The sequence below is a fragment of the Ursus arctos genome, unplaced genomic scaffold (assembly GCF_023065955.2).
Source record: "Ursus arctos isolate Adak ecotype North America unplaced genomic scaffold, UrsArc2.0 scaffold_34, whole genome shotgun sequence".
Lineage (NCBI taxonomy): Eukaryota > Metazoa > Chordata > Mammalia > Carnivora > Ursidae > Ursus > Ursus arctos.
In genome coordinates this window covers 22,206,869-22,224,364 of record NW_026623030.1, presented here as the reverse complement: position 1 = coordinate 22,224,364, position 17,496 = coordinate 22,206,869, and the positions used below count along the sequence as shown (strand labels likewise).

The 17,496-nt window shown below is 43.1% G+C and overlaps 2 protein-coding genes across 4 annotated transcripts in view; both read left to right on the top strand.

The window, feature by feature from the left end:
• Positions 1-4,507, top strand: part of MAPKAPK5 (MAPK activated protein kinase 5) — a 33,895-nt gene extending 29,388 nt beyond the window's left edge. For 2 of the 3 annotated variants that reach the window (XM_026514895.4, XM_026514893.4), the window contains 4 exons: positions 2,132-2,262; positions 2,527-2,648; positions 3,667-3,771; positions 4,106-4,507. In XM_026514895.4, the coding sequence (XP_026370680.1) occupies positions 2,132-2,262; positions 2,527-2,648; positions 3,667-3,771; positions 4,106-4,200 (453 nt within the window). In that variant the 3' untranslated portion in view covers positions 4,201-4,507. The remainder of the gene's footprint in view (positions 1-2,131; positions 2,263-2,526; positions 2,649-3,666; positions 3,772-4,105) is intronic. The other variant, XM_026514894.4, reaches the window with a different exon arrangement.
• A 106-nt stretch (positions 4,508-4,613) lies between these two features.
• Positions 4,614-14,083, top strand: LOC125283032 (disintegrin and metalloproteinase domain-containing protein 1a-like). Its single transcript, XM_048221453.2, has one exon. The coding sequence runs from the start codon at positions 9,053-9,055 to the stop codon at positions 11,744-11,746; it is 2,694 nt and encodes an 897-aa protein (XP_048077410.1). The 5' UTR covers positions 4,614-9,052; the 3' UTR covers positions 11,747-14,083.
• Positions 14,084-17,496: the final 3,413 nt, after the last annotated feature.

The window sequence follows — 17,496 nt, the reverse complement described above, 5'->3', positions numbered from 1 at the left end:
AGGCTTTGAAAGCACACAGAGGGGCTTAAGTCTTAGTAGGACATAACTGAGAAGCCATTGTCAATTTTGGGGAAGAGATCTGCCACAAGGGAAGGTATTTAGGGACAGTCAGCCAGACTTGCAGATTTGCCAACCTAAGACTTACACAGTAATCGGCAAGCCCAAGAGCAGCTCTGGGAGCAGAGTAGTAGAGATGAGTGAATAGGTTCAATATTTTTGAAGACAAATTTCTACAATTTTGGGTGACTTACTAGGTAATAAGGAGACAATGGGTATCATATTCACTGATACTATTGACAAATAGAGGGAAATCAGGAATGAGGCTGGTTTAGGTCAAGAGAAGTGTCTTAGGTTTTAGATATTGCTTAGACGGACATGCAGATGAATGAGATGTGTTGTGTGGGACCATAGTGTGGCTGAGAGGTAAACGCAGGGACACAGGCATACATTTTACCCACTTAGACGGGAGGGGGATTGAAGTGTGAGAAAGAGTAAGGGAATAGGAAAAAAGAATTCTTTTTTTTTTTTAAGATTTTATTTATTTGTTTGAGAAAGAGAGCAGGAGCCGAGGGACAGGGAGGGGCAGAGGGAGAGGGTAAGGGACAAGCAGATTCCCCGCTGAGTGGGGAGCCTACCATGGCCTCAATCCCAGGACCCTGAGATCATGATCGGAGCCGAAATCAGATGCTTAACCGACTGAGCCAGATGTCCCAGGAAAAAAGAATGCTAAGACCTCCCTTAGTTTTGCTGGAGTATGGGAAAGAAAGAGCTGGAAGGAACAGAGTTCTCTGCCACCTCTCATTTGTGTGTGGTTCTCTTTCTGATTTAAATATGTCTAGTAGTCCAAAATTGGTTTGCTCAGTCCAAAATCCTAAGGGATTGCTTATATCAGCACATGGGGGTTGCAGTGTGGCTTCCCTTAAGATCTTGGAATTGAAGAAATAAGATTCCTTTCTGGAGTTACTGTAGAATTAGTATATAATGAAGCCAAATATGGATATGCATAATATTCTTAATGAGAAAGAGTGACCCCTAGGCCTATAAGGTGGAGCTGCAAGCTGACAGTGTATTCCCATTTTTAAAGAAATTATGGGGTCATGATGTGAGTTGGCTAACTTTGAAGGGTAGAAAAATGGCCACATATGCAGATGTTGAACAGTGTCCATCTTAGCCCTGCCTAGGACATGGAGCCTGAGTTCACAACCTTGAGCTATTTTCATCTTTTCAGTTGTGCCATCACTGATAAGGGTGATGTGAGGATCCGGTAGAGCATAGCCAGAGCCAGAGCCTTTAAATGAGATCAAACACTACCTGATCTAATCGCATGCTTCACGGGGAACTACTTTTTAAAATTGTCAAATTTTATTGTTGAAATTAAAACAATACAGAGGTATATATTTTAAAAAAGCATGAATTCCTTTTCATTTCTGCCTCAATCTCACTCCTCAGGGATGGGGTAATCTCTGGCTTAATGTATCCTTCCTCATCTTTTCCTGGGAGACACACATATACGCACAGTTTGTCCTTTTTTAAAATATAAACATGGGATCATCTTGTTCTTAGAAAGCTTTCTGCTGATTTTTTACCTTCCTTAATTGGTCTGCCCATAATAAGAGCCCGCACTGGTCAGTCATAAAGACACAGACTTCAAAAGGTCTAGATTCCATGACAGTTATTTCTCATTGTAAATTAATTGACTGACTTGGTTGGGGTTCTGAGTCATCAGGACTGAAATGACTGTCCACACAGTGGGGGCAGTGAATAAATGCCACTGTGGGAGGCTTTTTAGGCAGCAGCTTACCAGCCTTTCCCTGGTGTACATGAAGACCTCTCTTTACACTTGCTCTTGCCAATGACCGTGAATGTGAGTCTTGTTAGTATTTCTTACTTGCATTTCTGTCCCTGTGCAGAGAGGAAGGGCTAGCTGTTGTATGGCCCTTGGTTTGTCTGGTATTCCCTGGGCTTGCTGATCGTGGAGAAGAATGCTCTGGCTTATCAAAATTTGTATACTGCCAGCATAACAGTGAAATTGCCTTCTTCGTTCTTGGAGCTTCTCCTTCACAATTTGTTAGATTAGCTTTTTAGGTGCCCCGAAGTGAGCGTGAGAACTGATGACAGTGTTTACATTCAGGCGGTGGTTGCAGGAATCCAGCAGGCTCACGCGGAACAGTTGGCCAACATGAGAATCCAGGATCTGAAAGTCAGCCTCAAACCCCTGCACTCTGTGAACAACCCCATTCTGAGGAAGAGGAAATTACTTGGGTAACTGAGCTTATTCTGTGGATTCTCCTTCATGGCTGGTGTGGCTGAGTGCAGGGTTCTGAAAGGTCAGCCAGGGGTTTGCCCTTTTGCTACTTCTTAAGAGGGTGGAAAGGATAAGCCCTTTAAATATCATCAGAAGTTGGAGACACTCTGTAGTTCATTATTTATCTGAAAAATGTGCTGCCTTATGTTTAGAGTTAACTTCTGTGAAGAGTTGGTTTTTGAGTTTCACCTTGTTATTCCCTCTCTTCCAAAATTTTAAAGCACCAAGCCAAAAGACGGTGTTTATATCCACGACCGTGAGAATGGAGCAGAGGATTCAAATGTTGCCTTGGAAAAGCTCCGAGATGTTATTGCTCAGTGTATTCTCCCCCAGGCTGGTAAAGGTCACGCCATTTATGAATGTTCTGCATGCGTGTGTGTGTGTGTGCGTGCGTGTGCATGCGTGCACACGTGTGTGTGCACATGGTAGAAGGAGCAGTTTAATCTGAGGTTGTCTTTCTCACCTTTGTGTTATGAGAAAATAAGTACATTATATAAATTATTCTGTGCCCACTAAAAAGAGAGGGCAGTGGGAACTCAGAAAAGTGGTAAGTTCTGCCCCTCCTTTGGTTTTCTGTGAAACTGCTAGTGGAGGTTTAATTACCAGTGTCTAGTGCAGCATGCAATTTTGTGTTTTCTTAGTTTGTTAACAAGGGCACAGGACAGAAGATGAAGAATGGAAGATGTCGACAGGTCAGGATCAGCTTGTGAAGGTCAGGAGACATTTCTAGAGCCTTTAGAGTGCAAGGCTGTCATTAACTTGTGAATATAAAAGAGAGCACCTTCCAGAAGTTCAGAAGTGGCCCCTGCTGCTATGTGTATCATGGCCAGAGTGTGACTTGTACGTGTCTCCTTTTGAGTGAGAGGTTCCTTTTAGTATAGTCTCTCTCCACTTAGTGGGGTGTAATGGGCTCTTCTCAGCAGATGAATGAGAAGCCAGAAAAATGTCCAAATTTCTTGGGTTTTCAGAGAATTCAAATAGTGTATTTAGATAGCTTCCAAAGTAAGAAATGAGCCTAGGAGGAAGAAAGGGGTCCACTCAGCCTTGTTCTCCCTTCTTTTGGTCTCTTAGATTAACCATGTGTTTTTGCCCAGCAGCAAAGTCTGACTCTGCCTACTTCCCATTCCCTAGTGGTAAAACCCCAGGGACATCAGAGGATTTGTGTGAGGCTGTCAGAGTAGAAGAGTGCAAAGCCCAGAAGTGGCCTACATTAATGTAGGGACTGGTAGTGACAGCACTGTCAAAAGTTTGCACCTTTACTCATCACTTCTCAAGAAGTTGGAGATTGTGTCCTTCCATCTCTGACACTTAAAATCCCATGATGCCACTGGAAAACACAACTTCTTCATCTTTATCAACAGGAGAGAATGAAGATGAAAAGCTGAATGAAGTAATGCAGGAGGCTTGGAAGTATAACCGGGAATGCAAACTCTTAAGAGATACTCTGCAAAGCTTCAGCTGGAATGGTAGGAAAATACTTCTTTCTTTCTCCACGGACACAGAGAAGTGATTATGTGTAGAACATGGAGGATCTTTGAGGGCTGAGCTGGGGCTATTTTGAGGTGAAGTGAGGCTAGAGAATGAGTGGGGTATGATGGGATAGAGGTTATTCCTACATTAACTGCACAGGCATATCTGGACATCTGGCCCTTTCACTTGTTTTCCAGAATTCAGATGAACTGGGTGCTGCAGATTCAACCTACAGAGCCCCTGTCATATACCACATGGATACCTAATTGGGTCCCTGTCAAGAATCTCACCTACATTTGGAGACTGACTTTTTTCTTTCTTGCATTTCAGGTCGTGGATTCACAGATAAAGTAGATCGACTAAAACTGGCAGAAATTGTGAAGCAAGTGATAGAAGAGCAAACCATGTCCCATGAATCCCAATAATGACAGATTCAGACTTTGTTTTTTTAACAATTTGAAAAATTATTCTTTAATGTATAAAGTAATTTTTATGTAAATTAATAAATCATAATTTCATTTCCACATTAAAGACGCTGTATAGATTTAGATACAGGACTTATTCATAGTATAGTTCATTTGTTTGTTTTTAAGAAAAGCTCAGTTCCTAGAGATATACTATTATTCTAGGACTGTTTTCTCATATGTTTATAAGATGACAGACGGTATTGTCAAACAAGATTGTTTTATTTGTAATAAAGTGTACAAAAACCATTTGCCAGTGGTAGACAAAGGACCGACTATACTGACCTCTCTGTTCAGTAAACAGTTGAATCAAGTACTGTGGAATCTGGTTTCACTTGCCCTGTGTATCTGTTTTCTGCACTATGGGTAGATTACCTCTGGTGCCAAAAAACCTTTGTGGAGCCATACTGCAGACTGCCTGCTGGAACCCACAGGATGCCAGCTCCTATGATGGAAGAGGCAGGGAGCTAAGTCCTCATTTTTTTTTTTTTTTTTTGTCCCTAATTCTTTCGTGAAAAGTGGTAACATTTCTTTTTTGTCATATCTTTTAAAAGGTATTGGTGTGTTTCTTAAATCTAGTGGGATTTTGAGTTTATTCTTTTCATGCAGAACCAGAGCTTCTTTCTGTTCATCTGAGGTCCCGCTCAGTCCTCTTCCCTTCCCCGCAGGCCTCACAAGCTCCATTGCTTCTTCCTTCCTTTTCTTTGTTCTCCTGGCTCTTTTTATATCATGTAAACTGAACTATTGGGTTAGCACCCAAGGTGGTCCAGTTTTTGTCTCTTAAAGCTGCCCTTTTAGTGTCGAATGTTTTGGCCTGCGCTTCAAGTTGGCATCCCTGGGCTACATTTATTTTGTTCAGTACCCTTCGTTTTCAGGAAGGGTGGTTTTGGCCCAGAGATCAGATGTTTGAATAGAAAACAAGGCTGGATGCTTTTTTAGCTTTCTGTTGTGCACATGGGCTTCCATAAACCATTTTTATTTATTTGTTTATTTATTGTAGCAGTTTTTGGTAGGTGCCTGCGTTGGTAAATAGAGGGGCTAGCAGGCAAATTCTAATTTACAGAGCAGAGGGAGATGATCTATAGGCACAGTTCACTTTCATCCCATCACATTCTCTTCAATTGAAATTGATCTCACAGAGCTCACTTACTTTGTAACTCTTCTACTTTGCTGAGCATGTCTTCAGGATAACGTGTTGTTAGAATGCCCCATATGTATGTGATGGACTGGAAATGTAGGATAAAAACACAAAGTATCTTGTGAGAATTACCTTATTACATTGGGTAATAGATTTTTTTTTTGAGGTAAAGCTTCCTAATCTAAGGCAATGAATAACTGTTGTAAATGGATACTGTATAAGGAGAATTCAGTACTTTTTTTTTTAAAATATTTTATTTATTTATTTGAGAGAGGGAGAGGGAGCACGAGCAGGGGAAGGGGCAGAGGAAGAAGCAGACTCCCCGCTGAGCAGGGAGCCCGATGCAAGGCTTGATCCCAGGACCTTAGAATCATGACCTGAGCCGAAGGCAGATGCTTAACCGACTGAACCACCCAGGCACCCTGAGACTTCAATACTTTTAAACATGGCAAAATCTAGGAGTTAGGCAGCAGAGAAAAACAAAAGGTTTTCTTATTTACTGGTCAGAAGACTTAGCTGAGAGTTGAATTAAGTGTTGAATCAAATTACTGTTTTTTAGTGAAATGGAGTCTTACAAATTGCTTACTGCAATCAGGAAAAACTCTGCACTTATTTCTAGAACAACTGAATGTTTACCTGTTGTTTTTCTCAGGGCAGAAGTATTGGCTGGAGAGAGGAAGGCCGTAGTTAGCCTTGTTACTCTTTTTCTTCAGAGGAAACTCCTGGTATGCCCAGTCTACCATTCCCTTCTCAATTTGTTACTTAAGTGTCTTCCAAAGGCTCAGGATGATTTTTTTCCTTTAGTGTGTGGTGAATTTTAGGCATGATCTAGAAGGACATTCAAAATGGTGCTTCCTTTTACTCAGAGCAGCAGTTGCCTGTGTCTTAGCCTAAGCAGGCTGAATTAATCTGGCCCCCAAAATAAGCACTATGTCCAGACACATCCACACGAGAGTACCATGCTGGAAGTTTGTGAATGCCCTGGAGGATGGTCCAGTTGTTGTAATACAAAAGTGGGTCCTACTCTGGACTCTTGAAAAAACAATAGTTCCCAAAGGACTCAACACTGTTATTGGTCTTCCAAGTGGAGTTTTATTTGTGGAGTTTGTAGGCTAGTAGCAAATTGTTCTTTGACATGCCAGTCATGGTGACTGATAAGGCAAATTTTACATGTAACTGGGGGTGAAACAAAATCGTCCTCATCTCTTCCAGCCTCTAAATGCCTATACCTGCAGGAAGTTCACATTGTGAAGAAAAATTCTTGTAGGTGGGAGGTTGGAGTCCCCAGTTTTCCCACATGATTTGCCAACCCTCTGTTTAACTAAAACCATTACTTTCACTCAAATGCCTATCGACTTCACCATAGTTACAGAGCTGCTTGATGTAAAACAATTTGTGTATCTCCTGGTTAATATATTGTATGAGCATAGGAGAATACCTGTCAGAAATCTATTATTTGAAACATAAGAGGATAGATTTTTTTTTTTTGAAAAAAAGATTTTATTTATTTATTTGAGAGAGAGAGAGAGTCCAAGCAGGAGGAGGAGCAGAGGGAGAGGGACAAGCCTACTCTGTGCTGAGCCCCACACAGGGCTGGATCCCTCGACCCTGAGAACATGACCGGAGCAGAAATCAAGCGTCAGATGCTTAACCAACTGAGCCACCCAGGTGCCCTGCTTTTAGCTCTTCAAAGCTAAACATAGATATGCTTTTTAGGGGTGCCTGCTGGCTCAGTTGGTGGAGCCAGAGACTCTTGATCTCAGGGTTATGAGTTCAAACCCCACAATAGGCATAGAGCTTACTTAAATACAAAAAATTTAAAAAGCTAGACAGCTTTTTAAAAAGAGCTTGTTGTATTCATGTGAGAAAGAACAAATTGAAGAATTATTGCTTAAAGAGCTCAACTGATCTAAATCAGATCTTGTGTGTGAACGCTTATGTGCATGTGTATTTTTTGAAGAAAACATGTTTCAATTTGAAATTGGAAAATTGGATATGCTCAGTTATATTTTTATTTATTTAAAAAATAGAAGTGTTCTTTCATTATTGATTTGATTATTTTATCCTACAAAATGACTTAATCTAACTTGCCCTGCCTGTTTGTTGTTAAAATAAGGGAAATACCTTAAATCTGTGATAATTTCCAAATTATATAATTTTTAGAGGCTTTCTCCTCTAATATAAAATACAAGAAGAAATCCAGTTAGAAATCATTTTACCTTTTTTGCTATACATTTTTAAATAGATTCGTGATATGACAGTACCAGTTCTTATTGCCAGATGCTAATGATAAATTTTAAAATCTGTATTAGGAATTAAATATTATTGAGTTGATCTGCTCTCCTGCTTATATCTGAGATCTTGTGGTACTGAGCCATTTTTTTTTAATTTGTTTGATAGAGCAAGTGCGAGTGGGGGGAGGGGCCGAAGCAGAGGGAAAGAAAGAATCTTAAGCAGTCTCCTCGCTGAGCACGGAGCTGGATGCAGGGCTCGATCTCACAACCCTGAGATCATGACCTGAGTCAAAACCAGGAGTCGGGACACTCAACCGACTGAGCCACCCAGGTGCCTCTGTACCATTCCTTTTTGAATTAGATAGGGCATATCCCCATTTTTTAGTGTTACTTGTAGTCATAACCTTTATTTTAAAGGTTTTATATTGTAAATATTTGACTTGATACAAAATTTTTGTGCAGGATAAAAGATGTACAGTCTTATTTTAGTTCATCATTGAATGTACAGGAGAATAACTGCAAGGAAGTAGATAGGTAGTGCTTCTTTTTTCCTTTTGAAAGTACTGCTAAATACGCCAGGAAATTGACACAAAACCAAATCCAAGGACTTATATAGACGTTACAGTTCAATTTTAGTTACAAGAGTGAAGAAATCTTAAAAAAATTCTTATACAGTCCATTCTGTATTTTCTTCATGAAATGGTAACTAGATACCTAATCAGAGTTTGTTTTTATATTGGGGCAGTTGGGAGGAATTGAATGTTGATCCTAGTCACTTGTGTACTTCTATGGTAAAACTAAGCTTTATTTCATTTATCACTTAGTATGTGCATTAGGAAAATTTCATAGTAGGGAAGAATTATGTTTATATACAGATACAAAATGTCTAAACTCATCTTTTATGAACAAAGGCTGACAAAGGAGGGGTGGGCTGAGAAACAGTATCCTGAATACTACAGAAATGAGGAAAAGAGGCAGTGGGTACAGAGAACTCTGTTCTGCTCAGAGATTCCTAAAGAATCCCTGTCCCCTCCCCCTACCTCCTGCCAGAATGTTGGGTTTCAAAGAATGAGCAGATTAACGGATATCAGGAGTAGTGTGGCCTAGGCTGAGAATAAGGATACTTAAGGCAAATTATGAGTTATAGTACTGTCTGAATCATTACAGCCTGCTTACATGGCATATCTGTGAAGGTAAAGGGAACTTACCCAAGGAACATTAGAGCTTCTGTTGGAAGGAAGTCGTACGGTAAGGGAACCACCAAAGGCCAAGAGCAATAGAAATACAGCCCCAAAGTCTGTATTACTCAAGAGCTGCACAGCAGCCACCCCTTAGGGAGCCAGCCTAGATCTGGGACTAATACCTGACTCTCCGAGTCTCAGCATGCCAGGGAGAGCTGTTGCGGTGGGACATAGGCCACACAGCATCAACTGATTGACAAATGGCCATGTCAATGGTAGCCTCTTTGAGAAACTCTGCCTCTATACTGCCTTCGCTATGGAAAAACCAAGGGGCCTTGAAAGAGGGTAAGATAACATTTCAGACTTGGGCTCCGCGAAAGAGGGACTTCAGGCTGGGGCCAGTGCTGGAATCTTCATATGTTAGGCTGGGGATTGTGTTGCTGTTGGTGATTTTCCTGCCAAGCTTGTACTGTAATCTGGGTTCTATAGATTACACTTTCTATGAAATAGTCATCCCCAAGAAGCTGACTGTCCAGGAAAGGGACACCCCAGTGAAAGAGACATCCTATACGCTATTAATGCAGGGCCAGAAACAGGTGATTCACCTGAGGGTGAAGAGAGACTATTTTGTGAATAACTTTCCAGTCTTCAGCTACCACAATGGTGTCCTGGGGCAAGAAATGCCTTTCGTCTCCCATGACTGTCACTATGAAGGCTACATAGAAGGAGTCCCAGGTTCTTTTGTTTCTCTCAACACCTGTTCAGGCCTCAGGGGCTTCCTGATTAAGGAGGGGAAACCCTATGGCATTGAGCCCATGGACACTTCAAAACGGTTTGAACATGTGTTGTACACCATGGCACACCAAGCTCGAGTCTCCTGTAGTGTCACTTCCAAAGGCAGCCAAGCGGTGTCCACCAGCCGGCAACAAGGGAGCAGGAAGCCTCGCAGTCTACAGGCACTGTCCTCCTTTTGGTCACACACCAAGTACGTGGAGATGTTCGTCGTGGTCAACAACCAGCGGTTCCAAATGTGGGGCAGTAACGTCAATGAGACAGTCCAGAGAGTAATGGACATCACCGCTCTGGCCAACATCTTCACTAGGGGAATAAACACCGAGCTGGTGCTGGCTGGAATGGAGATTTGGACCGAGGGGGACCTCATAGAAGTCCCAGCGGACTTGCGAGTTACACTCAGGAATTTCAATAGCTGGCGACAGGAGAAGCTCTTCCATCGTGTGAAGCACGATGTTGCCCACATGATCGTGGGACATCATCCTGGAGAGGATGTGGGACAGGCGTTTCTCAATGGTGCCTGTTCAAGAGGCTTTGCAGCAGCTGTTGAATCCTTCCATCATGAAGATGTCCTCCTGTTTGCAGCGCTCATGGTCCACGAGCTTGGGCACAACTTGGGTATTCAGCACGACCACTCGGCCTGCATTTGTAAAGATAGACGCTTTTGCCTCATGCATGAGAATATCACTAAAGAAAGTGGCTTCAGCAACTGCAGCTCTGACCACTTTTACCAGTTCCTCCGGGAACACAAAGGGGCCTGCCTATTTAACAAGCCTCGGCCCAAAGGTCGCCTGCGTAGGCAAGCCACCTGTGGAAATGGCGTGTTGGAGCAGAATGAGGAGTGTGACTGTGGACCCGACTGTGGTGGTAACCCATGCTGTGACCAAACATGTAGGCTGAAGGAGCATGCACAGTGTAGTGAAGGACTATGCTGTTTTAATTGCCGGTTGAGACATAAGGGATTCATGTGTCGCTCTGCTTCTGGAGAGTGTGACCTCCCAGAGTATTGTGATGGTACTTCTGGAGTATGCCCCAGAGACCACTATAAGCAAGATGGTACAGCGTGTGATGTAATTCACTATTGTTTTATGGGCCGGTGTAAGAACCCTGATACTCAGTGCATGGATATATATGGGTTCCCTGCAAGGTCTGCCCCAGAAGACTGTTATATTTCCATGAACACCAGAGGGGACCGGTTTGGCAACTGTGGCTTTGGGGCTTCACCTCGTTCAAAATATGTTAAGTGTTCTGATGAGAATATATTTTGTGGGAAACTTGTATGTACAAATATTAGACAGATACCAGCAATCAAACGCCACCATACAGTGATCCAGGTCCCTCATGAAAAAGACTTCTGCTGGAGCATGGATGCCTATAACCTTACTGATATCCCTGATGATGGAGATGTGGACACTGGTACCCTTTGTGCCCCATACAAAGTCTGCATGAATTACTCCTGCATTGATCATGCCGTGTTTAGGTACGACTGTGAACCAAAAGAAATGTGTAATGGGAGAGGAGTTTGCAACGATTTAAGGCACTGCCACTGTGAGGAGGGCTATGCCCCCCCTGACTGCAAAGCTCCAGGAAATGGGGGTAGTGTGGACAGTGGTACCCCCAGCAAATCACCTGAGGAAAATCTAATTGCAGGAGGAAGTGTCATTCCTACTAAACGTAAGACTGAAATGAATGTTCTTAACAAGATAATTTTCATACTCCCCGCATTGCTTTTACTATTATTGTTGATTTTAATAATTTCCATTAGCCTTAACGCTGGAATTGAGTCAATAGAGACGCCAGGAGGCTCCTCAGAGGAGACTTCAGAGTCCACAGAGACTACTGAGGACACAGAGGAGCTCCAAATACAGAACTTAGGAAAGAATCCTGCGGATATTTCAGACATGGGTCCAGAAGAGGCTCCAAAGGAAGCCCTGCCACCAGAGGAGGCCCCCCCACCCCAGGAGGCCCCTCAACCACAGGAGGCCCCCCAACCACAGGAGGCTCCTCACCAACCGGAAGGCCCACCCTTGGAGGCCGCCCCACCCCCTGAGGCCCCTCCACCCCCAGAGGCCCCACCACCCCCGGAGGCCGCCCCACCCCCAGAGGCCCCACCACCCCCGGAGGCCCCACCGCCAGAAGTCCCAGGAGGGCCTGCACCATAAGAGGTAGCAGGTGAAGAACAGGAATAACCGAAGGCAGAAGAATAGTGGAGGAAGAAGCCAAATACTTCAAATACCTCAAGCACTGAGTGGTAATGAGAGTCTCATAGAGGCAAAGGTGAAATGAGAAATGATGGCTCCAGTGGCTCTGACTGACTATATAGTCTAGAGAAACATAGTAATCTGGGAGGAGGGAACCCAGCTTTCAATATTTACTTCAGCAATTTGGTTATACATCGATACATGAAATCATATACAAAATATTCTGTACTATTGCCTTTTCCTATTTCATGAAACAATTTTGTTTAAGCTTTTGCTCATGGATCATTGTATCAATATCTTATATCATCTGGTTCAACTTCTGAGCTAAAATTATTTTTCAGGGCATACCATCTTCCATCTACATTGTTTGACACAATTGTATTATCTGTATCTATATTAATACTATCCCAGAATTATTCACCCAAGTCACATCAATGCATTATTTTAGGAATGATATCTACTGAGTACTCTAATTTACCGTAACAGTTTATATACAAGAAATAGAGGTAATTTAAAATAAATAAAGGCAATTTTTGGATGAAGCATCACTTCAGACTCGATGCAGCCTAGTAATTGGGGTTTTTTTATATTGTGGCTCTTTGGAATGGGCTGCATCTGATTCAGGGATCCAAGTAAATCAGGAAGGGTGGAAAATTGAGGCCAGGGGACACATGCACAGTGTTGAATTCATGATTGAGTTTTGTTTATTCTCTTCATTTCTTAATTTCTATATTAAAGTTGATATTTTATCTACTGACAATTCATGGGAAACTCTCGAATTACAGGTAACAGTAAATAAAGTTTGAGGTAACTGATGTGTCATGGTTTAAGGAAAGCCTACAGACAGGACTCTCTTTATAAAACCGTTGCAACAAAATGATACCAGTACATCAGGTCCCCAAACTGTTCAGAGTCTCTATTGCAGTATTTACATTTTATGTAACAATGCACCTAAAAAAAGAAACTGTTCCTTTTATTCATGATTTTTTTCCAAAACAGATACAATTTTAATTATCTTTATTGTCACATTAGCTGTATTTATGACCCATGTCTAGTGGTGTTTTACAAAACAACTCAAGCGTAAGAGAAAACAGTAGGCTACCTTTCCTAAGAACCGTGAGAGCTCTTTTCTTCTCCTTGATGCTAAGAGCATGAGAGCTGCATAAGCTTGGAGTCTTGTGTTCTCCTAGCCTAACAAAACCAACCAGAGAGGATTTTCTGAGAGTAAATAATAACCTTTCTAAAAAGAAGACAGTCACCTTTCTTCTGAGTGAGGGGGCTTTCATCTTCCCTGTCCCTAAATCCCAGGTGCTACTTTCTGGCTGATTGGTCTTACACACCGAAATTCACTTCCTTGGGCCTAGGTTTCTGCCTCAGTAAGACGGCCACACAAAGGGCACTTCTCACAGACTGGTTGAGAGGTTAAGTTACGTAATGCGTGTGCCGGTATCGAGTGCACAGCTTGGCATACAGCAGGTGCTCAGATCAACACTGAGAAGATCTAAAATCAACTGTGTTGAAGGATGTAAGATTATATAAATTGTAGGCTGTTGAGCAATGGTAAGATCTGCCACTACCGAGTCACAATACCGAATTTCCTTTATACCTATGGCATTCTGATCCATCATATATACGGTCATTGCAAACACATTCTACTTCCCTTGCTAAACTGAAAATCTCTGGGGGTGAGAAGGAGTGGGATTTGGTTGATGTGGCAATCACTGCTTTAGGCCCAGTTACAGGTAAGACTGGTAAGGACTTTCTTTCTTTCCTTAGAGACCCTCTCCAGACCATGGTAGTATTAAAAGCAATCCTGCTGCTTGGATCCTAAGTCAAGGATTCTAGCTTTCTCCCTCTTCTGACTGTATCCTTAGTCCTTAATGTGCAAATGGCTCAGGACAGGCCCACTTGCACATTCGAGGCTTGCTGTCCAACGTTGGTGCTTTTTACAGAAGTCTAATTTGACTATGAGGCTGACACATGTCACCTCTCCCCATTCATTCATTCATCCATCCATTCATTCATTCATTCGTTCATTCATTCATTCCACCACTGTTGAATCCTTACCTATGAACTGTTGTACTAGTACTATGGACATGGTAGAAAATAAGACGAAGCCCCCGATCCCACGAAAATTGAAAAAAAAAAACTACAAACCTGACACACAAAAAAGATAACTACGTGATGTGCCAGGATGTAATCTGTGCGATGGAACAGAACGAAGCAGTGCAAGGGGAACAAGAGTGATGTTAGGGTGGAGTGCTATTTGCAGCCAGTGGTCAGAGGAGGGAAGAGCAAACCAGGGAGAGGGAAGTCTAAGTGGGAGGGTCCTGAGATGGGAGCATGCTTGGCATGTTTGAAGTTCAGCAAGGAGGTCAGCATTATCTGGACAGAGTGGGCATCGTGGAGTAGCAGTTGAGGGCTGTGGGTGGAGACAGGTCACATGAAGACTTGGTAAGGATCGGTAAGGAATTCTGATTCTATTTCAGCGGAGACGGGAAGCACAGAAGGGTTTTAGCAAGGGAATGACCAGAGCTGAGAAGTCCTGAAGGATCACTCCACCTGCTACATGATCAAAGAACAGACAGGGGTAGGGCGATGGGCCACTGCCTAAGCAGAGAATCCTTAGAGATCTTGTCATGTGCCAAGTGGGAGATGTCGGAAGCTTTTAGGAGGGTGGCTGAAGTGGAAGTGGTGAGAAGAGGCTAGAATCTGGGTATACTGTGAGGTAGAGCTCAAAGGATTTGCTGACAGAGCAAGGCAGAGAAAGGCAGCAAGGAAGGACTCCAGTGGCTCTGCCCTGAGCAACTGCAAGAACAGAGTTGCCATTCACTGAGGTGTAGATGAGTGTGGAAAGAGCAGGAGTTGGACGTGTTTAGCCTGAGACGGCTATTAAACACCCATGTGGGCATGCCAGCTAGGCAGGAAGATGACTGAGTCTGGAATTCAGGAGAGAGGTCAGCCACAGATGTCTATCTGAGAATTGCCCGTCTGGAGATGATATCCAAGCCACGGACCGGCTGCCTCTGCCTAGGGAGCAGAGCCACCAGCTAGAGAAAGGAACAGATCGAGGACTGGGTGTGAGGACTTAAGCTCCAGGGCATTCCCTGGGTAGGTGTTGATAAGATGAGGACTCAGGAAAGAAGTGGGAGAAGGAGTGGCCGGCATGGTAGGGGTACCACCAGGAGAGAGCACTGTCCTGCAAACCAAGACAGAAAGTGTTTCTAGAAGAGCCTTACACCACAAAGCCAGTCCATCTGCAAATTCGCTTGGCTCTACCTTCAACATATATTCAGAATGTGACCTCGTATCACCACTGCCCCCGACCCCCACTCTCCAGTGCACTGCAAGCCATCATTCCTCTTCTCTTCTCCAACCGCAGAAGTCTCTTCCCTGGTCTCTCTGCTTCCACCCTGGCTCTCCCAATAGCCTAACTTCCAGCCAGCGGGCAGAGCGATTATTTTCAAAGTTTAAGTCAGAACATACCGATCATCTTTTAAGTGTTGCCAGTAGGTCCAAGGTGAGGACCGAGTGATGATCATTTGGTTTGACAACGGAGAGTTAGTCATTGGTATCCTGGAGCAGAGCAGTTTGGATGGACGGGTGGGAATGACAGCTTATTCTCCTGGAGTCAAAATGTAAAGGATGAGCCAGACAAACCGCTGTGAGGGTGTTCAATGCCATCGGTATTCAGAGAAATACAGATTACATAGCCACAAAGAGATGTCGCTACACACCCACAAGACCGGCTATACGAAACTGAAAATGCCTGGCACTGCTGTGGAACAGCAGAAGCTCTCCTAAACTGCTTCAGAAACCTAAAGCGGCATGCCACTTTGAAATAGCACTTTTAATTTTCTAGTTACATTTATTTTCTCAAGTACCCCATAACTTAGCTCTTTTACTCTTAGGCAAATGCCCTAGAAATTTCTGCTTATTTGCTTCAGTTCCTGAACAATAATGGTCATAAGCAGCACTCTTCATAGTATTCCAAAAGAAAAGACCCCTGTGTTCACAGATAATGCGATGAATGTTGTGACTGATCCACACAGAGAAATACAAGTGTAGAACAACGTGGCAAGGAACGCACTATGGCAGCACCCAAACAGAGTTAAGTGGAAACTTAAATACCATGTGGAACAAAAGAGGCCACACTGCATTCGTGTGGATTCATAGGAAGTTAAGAGGTGAAATGGGAAGCACTCCCAAAATGTTAAATAAGGTCCTCCAGAAATCCCCTCCTCCATAAAAACTGTTACAACACAGGCAAAAAAAAGAGTCAAAATGCACGTTTTGGAGGTGTGGGAATTAATCCAAGACACAGAACCAGTGAAGCTTGTTTGTTCAAAAATAGGAACAATGAAACGGCTGAATCTTGGTAAGAGCAGCGAGCTATGTGAGGTTTTAATTGCCCTAGTCCCATATCCCTCTCCCTCAGGTCCCCACTAGCCTCGAAAAACCGCATCATAGCAACTAGGGTAGCTGTGAAAACAGGCAGCCTAGCACCCAGTGGAATGGGCAGAACAGTCTAGAGCCTCCTCAAAAGCACCGTGGCCATAGAACTGTTACTGATTTTATGCCTGGCAGTTCCCCAGAAAACCCCCCTTCATAGGACTTGCCTTGCTATAAACTCATAGAAGAAAACATAAGGCAAATGTTTCACGGCACTGGATTTGGCAAAGATCCCTCTGATGCATGACTCCAAAGGCACAGGTAACAAAAACAACAACAAAAAGACAAAATGGACTTAAAGAAACTTTAAAAATTGTATGCATCAAAAAATGCTCTGACACAGTAAAAAGGCTACCCACAGAATGGGAGAAAATATTTGCAAATCAAGTGTCTGTCTGATAAGGGATTAATATCCAGAATATACAGAGACACATCTACAACTCAACAACGACAACAACAACAACAAAAGAAACGACCGGATTAAAGACAATGGGCAGAGACATTTCTGCAAAGAAGATCAAAAATGGCCTACAAGCACATAAAAAGATGCTCAACATCACTCATCATGAGGGAAATGCAAACCAAAACTACGATGAGATACCACCTCCCACCCACGAGGATGGCTACTGTCAAAAACACCCCAAAACAAAACAGAAAATAAGACATCCTGTGTTGGAGAGGACCTGGAGGAAATTGGAACCCATGTGTGCTGCCAGTGAAAACGTAAAATGCTACAGCCACTGTGGAATGTCCTGGTTCCTCCAAAGATCAAACATAGACTTCCCATATGATCCGGCAACCCCACCTCTGGGTATACACCCCAAAGAACTGAAAGCAAGGTCTTGAAGAGCCGTTTGTATGTCCATGTTCACAGCAGCACTCTTCACAATAGCTGAAACGCGGAAGCAACCTTAGTGTCCATCGATGGACGACCAATGGAGAAGCAAAATGTGGTATATACTTATAATGAAACGCTATTCACCCTCAGAAAGAAAAGAAATCCTGACATGTGCCACAACATGGATGGACCTTGAAGACGCTATGCCAAGTGAAATAAGCCAGCCCCCAAAAGACAAATCTTCTATGATTCCGTTCACAGGAGGCACCCAGAGTAGTCACAATCCTAGAGAGAGAAAGTAGAATGGTGGTTGCTAGTGGCTAGAGGCAAGCAGGCAATGGGGATTTACAGTTTAATGGCTATAGAGTTTCAGTTATAAGTTATAAGATGAAAAGGAGTCCTGGAGATCCATAGTGGTGAC